Below are 16936 nucleotides of genomic sequence, written 5' to 3'. Positions count from 1 at the left end.
TGACCTGGCTTGTCACACCTAAAGCACTTTAAACGTGAACTATTATCATTAATCTTCCTTTGGTCACTTTTACCTTTTCCATCCCGAATGACCTTGCTTCTAGCATTGACATCACTGACCATTTGAATCTGGTTATCTTTTACACTGTCTTTCTTAATGACATCAATACATTTTAGAGAATGTTCTATTCTTTTGGCAATTGTTAAGACCTCGTCCAGAGTAGGTTCGTCCCTCAACCAAAGTTCACCCTGACCTTTTCCATGTTGCAACCTAGCATGAACTGGTCCCTTATATGTTCATCACTTAACCCTTCAAATTTGCAGGAAGATGCAAGTCTCCTTAAATCAGTGACATATGTTTCCACACTTTCATATTCTTTCTGCACTCTCTTTCCAAAATGATACCTTTCCAAAATCGTACTCACCCTAGGAAGATAACTCTACATCAACTGCTCTCAGGTCTTCTTAACATTTCAAAGGATGCTATGACCTACATACATTCTAAGCATAGACACCTAAGAAAGCTAGAATGTTTACAAGAAGGATCATAGAGGCAACAAAGGGGACAAATAAAGAACAGGATATCCCACCAGCCCCCGCGCTATGCTCCTCTGAAGCGCGCCACCACCACTGCGCTTAGACTGAGTGTAGACAGTCTGTCTCGGCAGGGGAGTGCTGCTGGGCCGGTGATTTGCAGAACCCCTACGCTACGGTAAGGGCCCATATCATACTATTTATTAATTTATTGTATTGTGGGCACAACTCTGTGTGTCGTCAGAGAGAGTTGCTGTTGATAGTATAATTCAACAGAATGTTTTATCTTGACTGTTCAAAAGCCACTTTTGCCACTAAAAAAAGTTGTCTCCCAAAAAAGCACACAATCTTTCACTCTCTGCTGGATTCACACTGTCTCAGACGCCCATAAAATGTGAAAGTATCAAAGTTGTACAGCATTTGCTTTGCTGCGGGACATCCTCGGAGACTGACGCACATATAGTCTTTCTTTTATGTGTGTATGTTAGAGAGATTAGTATTCCTCTGTAAAATATAGCCAGTTCCAGGGCCTCAGTTTCAGTTTATATCAGAAGTGCATCGCTCGTAAAAAGCACAATTGTTGTCTCATCATTTGTAAGTTTAGGAGAGTAGGGTCTGCTTCCTATGGTCACCCCCACTTTTTGCTATAATACTTTGGTTTTTCGACTTTAGTGTGGCTGTGGGCCTGCTAATCAGACCCACAGCCCAGCTGTTCTCTCTCTAAATTGATACCATGTACTGTAGGTACATAGCAGATTGGTTACTGGGGCACCTTTGTGAGCCCCTGTATGGTGTACCCTAGGTACCCGGGGCATAGGTGCATCCAAGGCCTACCAGGGGCTGCAGCATGTATTATGCCACCCCTGGCTGGCCATCTAAACTGACACCACAGGCTGATCACTGAGCTTGGGTAAGGTGGTGTAATCACCCCTTACTTAGATATAGTATATCTATATCTACCTTATATATAGACACATATGCACCTATAGGTCACTCTTATGGCAGGCCTTAACAATCCTGAAGGCAGAGTGCTTGGTTTTATGTGAGAGGGTGCCCTAGCATGAGCTGAGACCCTCTGCAGCTTTCGGAACCATCTCCTTATAGCTCTTAAGTGCATTATAATCCTCGCGGTTAATGCTATCGTTGGTTTGGCTTTATCGAAACATGTCGTGTAAGGTGTGGTGGGGGGGTAGCATTCCACCCTTCTAGAGGGAGAAGACATGTAAGTACTGCTTTACCTGGTTAAAGTTAAACAGAGCCTCAGCCTCACAAAATGGATGCTGCTGCCACAGACCCGAGTCTGACCTGCTGCTGGACGAAACTCCGGCAGGGGAGGCCTGGACAATAGGTTTCCTGTCCAGGGAGGTGCCAGCACCTCCCCAGACAGGCTGTTGTGTATTGGGACAGGGAGGGCTGCATCAGCAGATGCTTTTCCAGACACTGCCTGGGGCACACAAGGTGCTCCATGCATAGCCCGGTTCAAACCAGTTGCTGGGGCACTCCAGCCCCGCTCTGGGGCGAAACTGGACAAAGGGATAGGGTTGTAACCACCCCCTTCCCAGGTCGACCCATTGGAGGGACCTAGCAGGTAATCCAGCCCCTTTCCTAGTATAAGTATAGGAGCTGTGTCCCCAGGACTTGAGATTATCCTGGACTGAAACTTTGAAACAGAACTCTTGGACCTTCAACGTTCTATACCGACTAGAAGACTGAAGACATCTCCCTTGTGGTCAAGGAGTGACCACCCTGTGCAAACAGGCACCACCAGTAACTTGCCGGTCTGCTTTATCGACGCTTCAGCCAGAACCTGAAGACTCAGCGACACAGGAACTGGACTTCCAGACTTCTCTGACTCCGACCCACATCCACAGCAAAGCTGAGACCCATGGCGGACACCAGAGACGTGGGACCGGACACCCTGGACATCCTGCATTTTGCTAACTGCTCGACTCCCGAGGTACCCTCGCAGTTGTGCATTGGGGTATGAGAAGCCCCAGACCCGAGCGCCATTAGCACTGAAGCTCAGCCCTCCACACACCACGAGTGCCGCGTGGAGCCTGCTCTTGCATTTCAGCTCAATGTGTCTTCCCGGTTGCTAGCCCGCTGGCTAGTTAGCCCTCCGAAGACTTTCCTTTGAAACCAAACTGCTTTCCTGGTTGCTCCAGGCTTGTGCCAGCTTCCCTGCAAAGGAGAAGCTCCCCAGACCTTGCTGGTCTGACTCGAAGCCAATCTTCACTTCCTGCGTGAATTGCGTTTGCCAAAGATTGTTGGGTCCAATCCGGATACCGACACCGCAGTCAACTAGATCCTTCGTGGGACAGCTCGAATCCAGCTCCTGGTCGTCATCGACACCTCCTGGTCCTCGTGGCTGCAGAGACAAGCTTCACCTCTTCACTTGAAATCGACACGACATTGCCTGGTTCCTTCCTGATACCTTCCTGGTCACTGGCTAGTGACCCAGACTCTGTCCCCTCTGCTTTCAGGTTCTTCAGATCTTCGATCCACCCTTGGATCCACCCGGACACTTTTCCTCTGGTCGCCTGCAGCACTTCTTTGCAGATCTCCATTGAAAACATCGACGAAACCCGACAGCAAAAGGCACCTATGCACCCGGCTTCCCTGGGTGAGGTAACAAGAGTACTCCAGTGCTCCCGTGGGTCTTGACTCTCGAAGTGTCCTAGTCTAAAGGGGGTTTGTCGTAGTCCATCCGGAAGTGCCCTTAAACAGTAACTTTGTAAATTTTACGTTCTCCGTTATAAGTCAATGGTAACTCACGACTGTGTTTAGACACTGCACGCGTCTCCCGTGGGTCTCCTAACCCTTGGTTGTTTGGTGTAGACCCAGCGATTCCCTAGGCCTACTTACTATTTCTGTTGTGGTTCTTATTCATATTCTTATTTTAGTATATGGTTTGTGAGGCCCCTAGGGCAAAACTGCATTTGTGCAACTTATCGTATGCTAATTAAGTAACTTGTGATGTACTTTGACCTCTGACCTCATAAAGAGTGCAGAGGGGTCGTGTTAGAAATAAATACATATATATTTGATATATACCTTGTTTGGTGTCCTTTCATTTGGTATTCAAGTGATTATAATTGGTAAAACAAACAGAGAAAAACCAACAGCTTCACATGCTCTTTGGAGTTTTAGCCTAAGACTGCTGGTCCATGCTACCACTAGGATAGCTTGTCTATAAGGTTGTCTTTACAACCACCATCAATAAGGGTCGATTTAGACTGGTGCAAGGTGCCACTAGAACTAGTGACATCATATGCCAGGCTAACTTCTCACAGTAAGTACAATGGGGTCAAATTAGAAAAATCGTTCAAGGTGTGTGTTCCCGGGAGCATTAATCGGTCTTCGCTCGGGGACCTTTAATGCTTTCAATGCTGGCATAGCATAGGTAACACCCCTATGCAACCGACTCCAGACTGCACAGCAGACAGAACATTGAGCCCGTACATTTTCGACTCATGGCGAGCGATCGCAGTTTAGAGCAGCCAGAGCCTCCATTCTCAGCACCTCGACAGGAGGGACTCCATCCAGCTCTGGCTTTTACCACAACTACAGCAATCCGACAGACACGGGGCAAAGGCCAAACTCAGACACCCACCAGACCCCCCCCCCCAACACTCAGGCCTTCTGGGGCTTTCAGACTCGCTCTATTCAGGGCTGGCTGTGGGTGATCACAGACATAGTCCGCGGCACGACAACCCTCGCCAGTTCTCGGAAGACCCAAAAACAGACTCCAAAGCAGTCCCAGAAGAGGGGCCCACCGCTCCAATCTCATCTCTACCTGCCCTCACCGGAATCTCTCCGATCTACGCCAGGGCCTGATGGCCACGCTTAGCGCACCCCATGCTCTGACATCTACTCTGGTCCCCCACTGCATGGCCACCTGCCAAGCCCCCTACTCCAACTGTACACACCGCTTCACACGCAACTGATGTGTGGCCCACCTTACGCCATGGCAGCTGCTCTAATAGCCACCACCACAGTGGAGTCTAAATTTAAAAACGTTACTAAGGATTCTGTATGGTCCCGTTATTTGCCAACTGTGTCCACTGTCGGACTCGGAGCAAAGGAGGTCCATAAGGTAAGTCGTGAGGGGGTGACACCATGAGTTACCCGCACTGGGTGACACCAACCCTAGTGACGCCACTGCAGTAACCCCTGCACGCCCTGTTGCAATCTGAAAGTGCTTCTGACCATGTTACAGAGCTTCTTTTTCAGTGTCAATAAGGAATAAACAAACATGACTTTCCTTGACTGTGCGCAGCAGCGAACAATGAGCAGTGAATGTGACATCCATTTTGAACTAGATGGCATCAAAGCCTATTTAAGGCATAGTTAGCTAAAGCATAGAAAATGCACTTTAACAAGTTATATCTACATCGTTTCATAGGCAATAACATAATGCCAGTATTTAAATGCAAATTCAAGCGTAAAACCACATGCTGCATGTTGTTAACTATGCACACAAAAAATATAAAGCACAAAAACGTCCCAAAGGCATCAAGCTTGTGATAGGTGATAAGGTCTGCAATATTGGGTGCCAGGAGTGCTGCAGGATAAGAGTTAATGCGCATGTGTGCATGAGGTTGGATCTATGTCGCTGGGAATGCTAACCGAGTGTTTGGGTCATCTAGATCTTTATGTGACAGTTGAGATTGCAGTATGGGGCACTGGATGAGGCACATCATTATATTTTACTTTGTAGATTTCAGCGGAACCGGGGTTCTGGCACAACCACAAAGCCCTTCCTGGCTCTAACAGGCTGAAAAAGGTGGTGCCCTTGTGTGTGTCACCCCTTTTCTGGGGTCGCACAGGCGAAGGGACTCCATGAAAAGTTGAATGAAGTAAGGAGAAGGCAGAAAGTGATGTCACATTCTGTGCCGATTGATGATGGAAAATGCAGTGATTTTGCTGGAGATGTATGATGCAAAATTAGCTCATCTTGTCTGGCTTCTTCTAAACATGGTTTTGGTGGGAAAACAGTGATGTCACTTCCTGTGCAAATTGATGATGGGAAATTAAGTCCATTAGCTTGGCCTCTTTTTTTTTTTAAAGTATTGCTGCCAAGAAGCCAATCATGTAACTTACGGCGGAGAGGAATCATGGCGAATGAAGTCCTCTTACTTTGTTTATTTAAAGATGATTTTGCGCGAAACAAGTAATGCCCGTTCCTGTGCAGATGGATGATGGGAAATGTCCCCTAAAGTCACCACGGTTTACCAAATATTACAACGCATAAGCTGAGAAGCCTTAATTGCATGCCAAGTGTATTTAGCAGGTCTTATGTTTATATGAGAAAAGTCTAGCAGGCACAGATCTAATGGATGCCTTACATCATCCTGATGTTTTTAACATTAAGCCTGCGATGAGCTAGACGTCTATCATGCCCGCCCCTTGTCCCGTTTGCATAGTAAGGAAGTGCGTGGACATGGAAAGTCATTGCTGCTATGCAGGCCAAAAGAATTTTCGAACATTTCATGTTACTGAGTGCCCAGCTGGGTCAGAATTTCAGCAGGGCCATGAAAACACTGAGCCCCAACCCATCCACTCGATACTCCCAGAGTGCATATGCTGTCCGTGCCACACAAAATAAACAGAAGCACCCCAGTAACTCAGGCAAGTCGTGATAAGACCCAAAACACTTCAGGAATACTACCCAGCAGAACAGTTCAAACTCACGCCTCCCCAGCAATCCGATCCACCCACCCATGGGCACTTGTAGGGACCAATTGCATCATGGCCTTCTATGCAGTGAGAACGAGCAGCTCAACACCTGACAGGGTCCGGTCCCCAGTGCTGCTCCAATATTGTGAATGCTCCTGCACTCCGCCCCCTCAATCAGGGGTCTCAATACTATCACGATCAGCCCAGAAACAGCACTATAGTGCCCTCACCTAATAAGAGTGGGTCACCTCAACGTTCCTGAATTGCCTGGAAACTCCATTGGTTTCGATGATTTCCGTCAACAAGTCAGACCAATGTAGCCAGAGACATCTCCAGTAACAACTAGTTAACAACAAAGTGACAATACAAATGACGGGTCAACAAAAATGTCTCATTCAGGTTCAGAATACTTCGAGGAGTGGACATGAAGCCCAGGAGTAGTTACCAGTCCAACAAGTTCAATTTAGCAGCAATGGCAAAGGTAGCAGCCACATTAGAAAAAAAATAAAAAAATTAAATGAGATCTGACCTGCAATATTATAATGAGCTTTTCTGACTGTAGCATGGCATATCAGATGTTGTTGGCTCTCAAAACCTCCTTAAGACATCCAAAGTACTTGTGCAACTCCTGCACTGCAGTCATGAAATAATTATAAATCCTTTGTGACTAACATTAAAAAGGTCTCCAAACTTGCTAGCAACTCTCAGAACTGATCCACAGGCCCTTTAGTTCTGAACCTTTGCATTGGTAAGTAGGGGATTGTCGCCAAGCTTCGTCTTGGGACCCAGTGACCTGTGGGCCCTTTCAACTGGAAGATACCAGACAGAGTTGCTCCACAAAATGCTCCATCGGGTCATATTACACCCTCTTCGGCACACCAAGCAGACAAATATCCCTTTAAAGATTATGTGGTCCAATAGGGAGCTCTTTTCGGTTTGAGGTTTGGTAAAGTGATGCATAAGATCATTATTCTTAAAATGCCAATTAGGATACAACTGAATCCTTGTCACCACCAAAATGTAGATTTAGATCCTCAAGGAAGACATTAGGTGCCAAAAATATGTAAGCAGGAATGTCATCAATTCATTGCAGCTCAAAGGAGGAATGTTTAGAGAGAGGATGGTACAAAACGTTCAATCCTGTGGATGTAGAGAGATTAGATTTCGGCGCCACACAAACATCGGAAGGTGGAAAGAGATCCTGGTATTATGTATTCACTTTGTAGGGAGTGTTATAACTGATTTCATGTGATTTTCTTTTACGATCTAAATAAATATAATGAAATAATCAGATGGGAGTTGAGAATCCACTTTGATTTAAGGGGAAACATGTACCCAAGGTTCAATCAATCCAAGATCTATGCTATGTTCACTTATGACACCAGCAATGCCTCTTTTTGGAGATGGAAGAGAATAGTAACTAGATTTTTAGTGTGGGTCGGGGAATGGGGACTAGAGTGATCCGAAGGAGGTTACAGTGTTCAGCCTATAGGACATAAGGTCTGAAGGTCCTTGTAATGAAATGGTAGAAATATAACACTCATCTGTAGGTCAGAAGAGAAACAATTGAGGGCGCATCTAAAGGGTGTCTTCAGTCATTCTAAGAATAGCATGTATGATCTGTGATTCCGGAAAAGAGGATAATTATTTCAGAAAAAGTGTATTTTTATCCAAGCACCAACCAAGGGCTCTTCTAATGAAGCGTTTACCATTTGCATCCTGTTTCAATGCCTCAAAGAGAACATCAGTGTCTAGGGAAGCAAATTCAGCTCTGTTGAGTTGATCCTGTCACACGAGAGCGCATGGCACTCTGAGACATTGAACAGTCTTTTTTAATTGCCAACTCTAGCAATTTAGGACACAGTTTACCGCTTTTTCAGCTGCCCTACTGGTTTAAGTCATCAATCCTACAGCTGGTTATGAACCAGATGAGGCCCCGGTGTTGCAATTCACTGGCAGATAGAGGGGAAATTTCTGAGTTTTGTCTGGGAGTGAAACTAGAATTGTCTTGCTGGGTGAGAAGAAAGCAGGGCAGTAAGGTGAGGGGCAGTGAGGGGAGGGGCAGTGAGGTGAGGGACAGTGAGGGGAGAGGTAGCTCTCGAATTTAGCCACTGAAAGCCCCTCCTCACATCTCAGGAGGCCTGTTTTTGGCACATAACACTTTGATTTGAACAACCCCAAGACCTTCCCACCTGTGGTAGATCTGGAAGACAGAGTTTAGTCACACGCGCGTAGGAGGGGCGACCTTGGACACTGATGCAGTTTCACAGGTTGCATTACTTATTCCTTAAAAATTCTTATTATATGTAACATTATGTTTTGATGTAGGAAAACACATATTCTTACCCCACCCACTTATTTATTATCTTTTGTGCGAAAATGCAGTGTTTAAATAAAAAAAAATTAAAGCCCACCCACCCCAGTTCAGTTCAGTTTAACGGAGGTTGCATGTACCACAACTGAGTTAACTCTGATTTTAATTCCCAGCGGGATGTCTGTGCCTGCCATCTGTTTGCCAAGTTCTCTCTACAAGTGGCCATGTTAGCGTTGCATTTTGAATTTCCCCTAGTGCTTGCCCACTGAAAGCTGCACTTGAGGCCCATATGGCCTCATGAGGTCCAGTAAAATCAGAAGGACCAACACCCCCAAGGGTCACTTTTCTAAGAGAGAGAGAGAGAGTGCTGGGATTGTGCTCTTTGAACACTTTTCAGTCAACTATTCAACAGCACATCTGTGAATAAACAACATATACAGTTTCAGAGGTGTAAACTAGCTGAATTCAGGGGGGTGTGTTTTCAGCCAGTCGAGGTTTTTCATTAAACAATCATAAGAATGCTGTAATTTGTATTTTGATTTTACCACACTAACAGTATGAGTCAATAAGTCCCAACATATGTTCTCAAATTGGATGAACTAAAGAAAAGTCTCTCTAATGACATAAGGGTACCCACATTTGGAGTTCACAGCCCATCCATGAGCCCTAAAACCCCTCATTATCCTTAAACTTCACCCATCCCTTGAACCTAAAAACACCTCACACTTCTAAATACCACTCATCGTTGAACACTAAAAATCTCTCATCACCCCTACACTCAATCCATCCCTGAACCCTATGCCCGAACTTCAAGTATTGCTGACCCTAAAGCCCCTCATCACCCTAAACATTACCAATCACTGAACCCTAAAATCCCCCAGTAGTCATAAACTCCACCCAAGTTGAACATAATTTGGGATTTCCTTAAAATTGCCTTTCCTTAAAATTGATTTTCCATGATTTAGTTTCCACCAATATGGTATCTCAGTTTTTGTTTTTCCATTAATTCCGCCACATCAGACTAGATTATGGCAATGCGCTACTAGTAGGAATCAGGGAGGACCTAGCGGCGAGGGTACAAGTAGTGCAAAACACGGCAGCACGACTGGTTCTCAACAAACCAGTGCGTACCCCATTTCACCCTCTTTTGCAACAGCTGCATTGGCTACCTATAAGGAAGAGAGCAGTGTCTAAGCTTCTGGTGATGGTGTTAAAAGCTCGGCAGGGGATTGGCCCACTCTACCTAAGGAGGAAGATAATAGCTTATACACCTATAAGCTTACTAAGATCCCGCAACCGGAATCTGCTCCTCCCATGTAAAATCAGGAAATCCAAAATGGTAAGGACGAGCATTCTCTCATCTAGCCCCTCTTCATTGGAACTGTCTTCCTGAAGAGCTTTGCATCTGCTTCAGTCTGGAACACTTCAAGAAGCGGTTAAAAACCTGGCTGTTCAAAAGTCGTTCCTCTGTCTTTGCTGCTAGTACTGTCCTGTCACAAGTGCCGAGAGATCCCTGCAGGGATGATTCGTTGCGCAATACAAATCCTTATAATAATAATAATAATGATAACATCAGTAATTCTGTATGGTAGGGGCGCCTAGGTGACGGTATGTATATCTCACATCACTCTAAGGGTTTATCGTCCTGTGTGGTTCCACTGACATAGGCAAATACTTTTGATATAGGCACTATATATACTGCTATCCAGGATAGTTCCACTTTTGTATGTTCAGGTTTATTTAGGGAGTACATGAAACAATCCTACAATTACTGTCTTTACCTCTGTAGGTTTATAGAGACCACAAAGGCAGCATTATTTAAAGGTCCCACTGTCCCTGCTTGGGCCTTGCTGCATCATTAAACAAGATGCGCTGAAGGCAAACAGAGACAGTCAGCCCTTTACATATAATATGCTGCCCCTAGGGCACACACGAACTCGTGGCAGACTTGGGGTAGCACATTTGTGAAACGTGGATTGGCTATTTATAGCAGCCACTCCTTGATTCACTTTGCAGGTGGCATGCGGCCTACATTTCAAAGGCGGCCCAGAGGTCTCCCTTCTGGCTGTTGCAGTTAGTGATAGCACACACCTACATGGGAATGTCTAGAGGGGTCCATGGGAACCCTCTACCACATGTATTGTTAGTTTTCGGAGGGGGGCGCACTGACTGTGCCCCAACGCTTTGTGCCATGTAGTCATTTCACCTTCTAACGGCCTCTATTCAAGCATTCATAATCTGGTGCATAAGCAGAGGAAAGGTGCTTCCCTCATTTGAATGGGGCCACACCCCTATGCAAATATAGGCATGCCCCATAGCATATTGCTGGTTCCATATATGCGCCGGTGCTATTTGTATTAAAGAAATTGCAGCACAAGCATCAGCGATCGCTTCTGTAATACCAAAGTGCCCTGGGTGCAAGGAAATCTTGCACAAGTTCCTATGGCCCTCCTGGGGCACGTTAGGTAATACGCCCCACATTAGTTAGGTCAACTCTCTGTTATAGTGTCAAATGAGAGTAAACACTTCCTTGCAACTTTCTTTGACCCAATATGATTTAGACACTCTCCTATGGCCGTGTATGCCTTGTCTGCATTGTGTGTATTGCCTCTCCTATTGAGTTTCAGCTTCCGGAAGCCTCCATCCAGGGTTAAGAGTGTGTGACTGTCAATATGAAAGGTTTTTACTCACTTGCCCAGGTTTTAATGTATGTCCACTCTGAAAGTAAGAGAAAATGGAGGAAATGTAAAATCAAATCGAACAACAACAAGTAGGTTACACTAAACTATTTATAAATATGTATTAAACTTACCCCGTTCTGTAGGAAAAGTGGCTGTTTAAAAAGAAAAGTATTCATACATTAGATCTCAAATCATATCAGTCCATTCTTGTCTTCGTATTAATTGAAACAATCTTCTACCTCCACCTAATCCCACCCTTCCTTCCACCTGTTACCACTCATCCTAGTATTTTATGTACCCCTCATTCCTCTGTCCTTTCCACCCCATCGCCCCACTATCTGACCAGTGAGCATCCAGGGGTGATGTACCAGATGATTTCCAGGGGATGACACATCCCGGACGTTATTCCAACTCCAAACTACACAATACAGGGTGAGAAGTAGGTACCACAGGAATCAGATACAATATTCTGGAACTCAATACTGTATTTGTGGGGCAGGCAGGTTAATATCCACTTATGCTATTTGTTTATAAATTATGTGATTTACATATTTTCTCTTGCTATGACTAACCCCTTGTGTGCTCAGTACGGCCCCCGGCCGTCCTACGTCATGGTGGGCGTGTGCTCAGGACGGCCGGGGGCCATCCGAACACCGTCGATTCCCGGGCGTGGCGTGAATTCCCCGCCTGTGTGGAATAATTAATTAGCGGGCGGAGTTCAGACGGCCCCGGGCGGAGTTCGGATGGCCCCTGCCGTCCTCCGCACATGCCTACCGTGACTTAGGCCGGCCGGGGGCCGCCCCGAGTACGCAAAGAGTTATGCCTCTAATTCAATCCCCGCACCGCAGCGGAATTAGCGCCGCAGGGAAGGGGCTAATCCTACTGTCTCTTGTTATGAGATGATATTCCATGTTAGGCTATCAGTTCCACAACTCTTGTTACGGATCAGATAACTGTGACAGAAATGTTGTCTCATACTAGCAGGTCAGATTCATTGCTACACTTTAAGAAGACAAATTAACTAAAATGGAGGCCTCTTGTCTCACTGGAGTTTTTTCTGACCAGCTTCTTTGTCTGATTTCCAGGTAGATTGTCACCTCTCCTATTGCACTATAATTCAAGCTCCTCTTTGTCCTTTTCTCGGACATGGATTCCTCCACATATTTTCTAACTTTCCCCACAAAACTGTTCCACATCACCTCCTTGGGCTGTGACAAGTGAATATAACAACTAAACCAAAAACAGTAAATCTTAAGCTAAGCAGAGAAGCATGGAAGTGATTGCAGAACAGCCATGCAGCCTTGGCAAGTGGGCACAAATAAATCCCAAAGAGGGGGTGTGAGGGAATGGGGTGTATTATATGTTGTGGTTCTGCAGCTTCACCATGTAATACACTTACCCACCCCTTTAAGAACCTAATGTTACATCTGTTAAACCCTCAGCTCAACCATGGGCAGCGAGGCTTACACAGAGGAATAAGTGTATAGCATTTGTACAGCACCAAATCAATTGAAGAAGAAATCAACACGACTTAAGAAATCCAACAACAATTTATAAAATAGACTGTATTTTTATAAGAATTTACACACAAGCAAAAAAAAAAACAAGCATTTACAATGCAATGGTTTTGCCTTTGTTAAAGTTAGAGCTATTGGCATTGCTCTTGACATTATTTTTATTTATGTATTTTTTTAACATAAATGGCATTGTCATTTACAATAATTCAACCACTCATCTAACCCATCTGAACACCCAGCCACTGATCCACCCGCTCATCTATCTACGCATGCGCTTGCCAATCTCTTCATTCACCCACCCAGCTGCCCACTTGTCCATTCCGGTACCCACTCATCTATCAAAGCAGGCGCCCGCCGACCTCATCATACATCCGCTCCCTCGTCCCTCCCTCCAGCTGCCCACCTACTCATCCATCCACTCATCCTTCCACCTATTCATCCATCCGCTCACACATCCATCCGCCCACTCATCCATCTGCTCATCCTTCCACCCGCTCATCCATCCTCTCACTCATCCATCTGCTCATCCTTCCACCCACCCATCCACCCGCTCATCCTTCCACCTACTCATCCATCCACTCATCCTTCCACCTACTCATCCATCCATCCACCCACTCATCCACCTGCTCATCCATCCGCCCACTCATCCATCCGCCCACTCATCCATCCGCCCACTCATCCATCCGCCCACTCATCCATCCGCCCACTCATCCATCCGCCCACTCATCCATCCGCCCACTCATCCATCCGCCCACTCATCCATCCGCCCACTCATCCATTCGCCCACTCATCCATCCGCTCATCCTTCCACCTACTCATCCATCCGCTCATCCTTCCACCACCTCATCCATCCGCTCATCCTTCCACCTACTCATCCATCCACTCATCCTTCCACCTACTCATCCATCCGCTCACACATCCATCCGCCCACTCATCAATCTGCTCATCCTTCCAATAATGACAGTAGTACAATAAAATCAAAAAGAATGTAGGAATTGAGAATTTCGAGACATCAAGGAACTGGATAAAGTGTCTAGGCAACACATTTGAATAAAATAAACACATAAATATACTCTTCTCCATAAGCCTTTTCCTTCAGCATAAAAAAAGCCTTCCATTCAACTTGTTACTCAGGCTAGCAATTGGAACGCATAAAACACTTACAGAAGGCACATATTAAGAAAACTACACAAACTAGTATTTAGTGACAGTCTTCCTCACCCAGACTAGACCATTCTAGAAGTACACAACCAAGATATTCACAAGAGTTTCACGGCTGAACAAGTGATTTTTGCAGCTCCCTCCTGATGCTCATGGAGGCCTTCCCTTACAGCACAGTACAAAGGGTAGCAATTCCAAAACACGTGATAGGGCAACAAATTCACTGCCTAGCAAAAACACGCCATGTCAGTAATATATAACCAAGCACTAAAATAGTGGTATCAAAGAGGAACATGAGGAGGGAGAGGGAGGAAGCAGGGAATTATGTCATGACGATCCATTTAGTTACTATTTGGGATAGCCACGCATATGGAATGGCTGTTGGAATCTGCTAGGGGGGTGGGAGGGATGGGGATATGTAAGATTATTTATGAAAATCGAATAAATATGAAGAAGCTTTGAAATATTTAAGAATGTATTCAACATCGCAACGAAATGTATATTAAATGTGATTTTTGAAACGCCAATAAAATATGTTTTAAAAAATAATCTGTAAACATACAGACCAGAACCTGTGAAGATCTTTGCTAGGAGCACTATGAAGCGATCAAGAGGGTTACTGGCAGTGCTGACCCTTGAAAGACTGCACAGGTGATTTTGTTGCGAGTTGGGAGGCAACTGGACAGATTTATCTGGCGATACTTGTTAGGCAGAAATTAACTAAACCCTAAAGTACTGTTCCTCTGACACAACAGTCAGTTGCAGTCAGCCCAGCAGTATTATGAGCTTTTCAGTGTTGAAAACCACATGCATGACCCTCATCTAATGCAGTGGGCAGGTATGAACCAACTGCCTCCCACAAACACAAGAAAGGCCAGTAGAGCTAGGCTTTAATGAGGAAGAGATATAGGTCAGCCAGCATACAGATGACACTGCACGACATACCACTAAATGAAATCTATGGCCCAACATAAGTTAAAAAGACAAACCTAAACATTCAGCATCCCTTTGCGGGCCTGCCCACAATTGATATATGGGACCTCATGACTACATGTTTGGTCCTCCCATAGTAAAGAAACAATACACTAAAAAGAGGTTCCCAATGTACAGTGGTACATCTCAGACATTGCTGCGTAACAGAGGACCAATCATATGCAAAGATGCAGACAAATATAGCTTAAAATAACTACAAAAAGGACCACCAATTATGCTTTTCTAAGACACTACAAAAGATCAGTGGATTTATTTGCATCTTGTTATTTAATTACTCTGTGTTTAAAACTAATTCAGAGCCATAGGCAAGATATTGCTGTGTTAAAACACATTGCAGGGTAGAGAAGAATCGCTATGCCTTCTGAAGCACGAACCTTGTGTCCCCCTATCAGGGGTCATGATAAAGAAGAATCAAAGTAATAATTTAAGGGAAAACGTTAGTGTCTCGGTGTCTCAGTGCCCCAGGCACGTCAGCATTACTTATTCTCCTGCAGAGTGCATGCCAGCCCGACTGGATTATCTAATGCTCCAGTCCCAGCACACTGTTAAAGTTGTGTCGAAAGGTGTCAGTCATGTCGGGCATAAGACACCGCAGCCGAAACCTCACACTTCATCGCTTCACAGACACCCGGCCCCTAGACCTCACCTCTGCCCCACCCCCTGGCTTTTGCTTCCATGATGAAGCTGGCAGAGACAGCACAGCCCCAGACATCCTCTGCCTTAAGGGGTGGGTCTTAACTGATTTTTTCCGGGGCAAAACAGGTTAAAACTTGGAAGTTGCCAAATAACGAGCTTATGATGAGCATACAAAGGGATCGACAAGCATCAAAAGGCACAGACGCCCTGAAAGATCAACTAATAGTATCACCTTTAGTCTGCTCAGTATCAGAAGCAATCTATACGTGCTAACACACTCTCCACCACAGCTCATGCAGTCTCTGCCAGCTATGGAAAAAACACCCTGCACTAAGAATGCCTCAATTATGTTCGTAACAGTGCAGCTCATCGGCACAGACACTAATGACTTAAGGACTTTGATGCACACATTCGTACAAATTATTTTTATACAATACATTCTTTTTCTCATGGGAGAACACCCAAAGAACTACACAAACACAGTAAATATCAGTTACAAAGTTCTGAAAAGGATATTATGGTCACAGCAGCTATCTCACACAGAATGCTCTGCCACTTTCCCCACAAAGACCAAAGCTTTGCATCATTCTCTTACAGTAGGTCCATATCCTGCAAAATCCAACTGCAACAGACAGTTGAGACTTTGGAATCACAAGGAGTTTTTTTTATTAATGTCCGATGCTTTTGACTTCTGATGCGAAGCACAGTCTGAGTCAGAAGCTGAATGAACAGCTCTGGGGAACCCTGAAAATTATCCAAGACCCAGACTAGAGATCATGGAAAGAAGCAGGGAGGACAGATGGATACAGGACCAGGTCGAAGCTGAGGATCAAAGAGATCAAAATGCGAGCAATAAGAAGCGGACAGCCTGCAATCGAATCTAATTGCAGATCAAATCCCTCCAGCAGCGAAGGCAACAGAGTCTATGATCCCACAAGCCACTATCATACATGACAGTCCAAATCATGCCCTCAAAAATGTTTTCCTTCAAGTCAACCACAACCCACATTTGCATCAATATATGAACTCAATAACCAAGCAACACATACAGAAAAGATTTTGCTGCATTACACACGGAGACGGGGGGGGGGAGGTTCGGGGGCGGGAACGGACACACAGGTAGGGGAGGGAGCCTCCCCTAGCCCCAGCACGGAGGGTAAACAAAGCACTCACCTGGACTTCGTTCCGGGGCCGAGGCGGGACTTGCTCTTTCCCCGGGGCGCAGCGGTAGGGTGGCGGGAACGGGAGCCGAGGCAGCGGTAGGGGGGCGGGAACGGGGCCGGGGAGACACAGAGAGCGAGGCAGCGGTAGGGGGGCGGGAACGGGAGCCGAGGCAGCGGTAGGGGGACGGGAACGGGAGCCGAGGCAGCGGTAGGGGGGCGGGAACAGGGCCGGGGAGACACAGAGAGCGAGGCAGCGGTA

At 45.7% G+C, this 16936-nt stretch overlaps 1 protein-coding gene across 1 annotated transcript in view; it reads right to left on the bottom strand.

Annotated features, from left to right (window-relative positions):
* The window catches only part of LOC147717716 (E3 ubiquitin-protein ligase TRIM39-like), a 227488-nt gene that overhangs the window by 69773 nt on the left and 140779 nt on the right, over positions 1-16936 (bottom strand). Inside the window, exons 8-9 of the mRNA XM_086924502.1 lie at positions 11339-11359; positions 11218-11244 (exon numbers count right to left, since the gene is read on the bottom strand). Coding sequence (XP_086780628.1) covers positions 11218-11244; positions 11339-11359 — 48 coding nt within the window. The remainder of the gene's footprint in view (positions 1-11217; positions 11245-11338; positions 11360-16936) is intronic.

The sequence above is a fragment of the Lissotriton vulgaris genome, chromosome 5, assembly GCF_964263255.1.
Source record: "Lissotriton vulgaris chromosome 5, aLisVul1.2, whole genome shotgun sequence".
NCBI classification, from domain to species: domain Eukaryota; kingdom Metazoa; phylum Chordata; class Amphibia; order Caudata; family Salamandridae; genus Lissotriton; species Lissotriton vulgaris.
The sequence above is the reverse complement of the archived record's forward strand: the minus strand, read 5'-3'. Positions and strand labels throughout refer to the sequence as shown.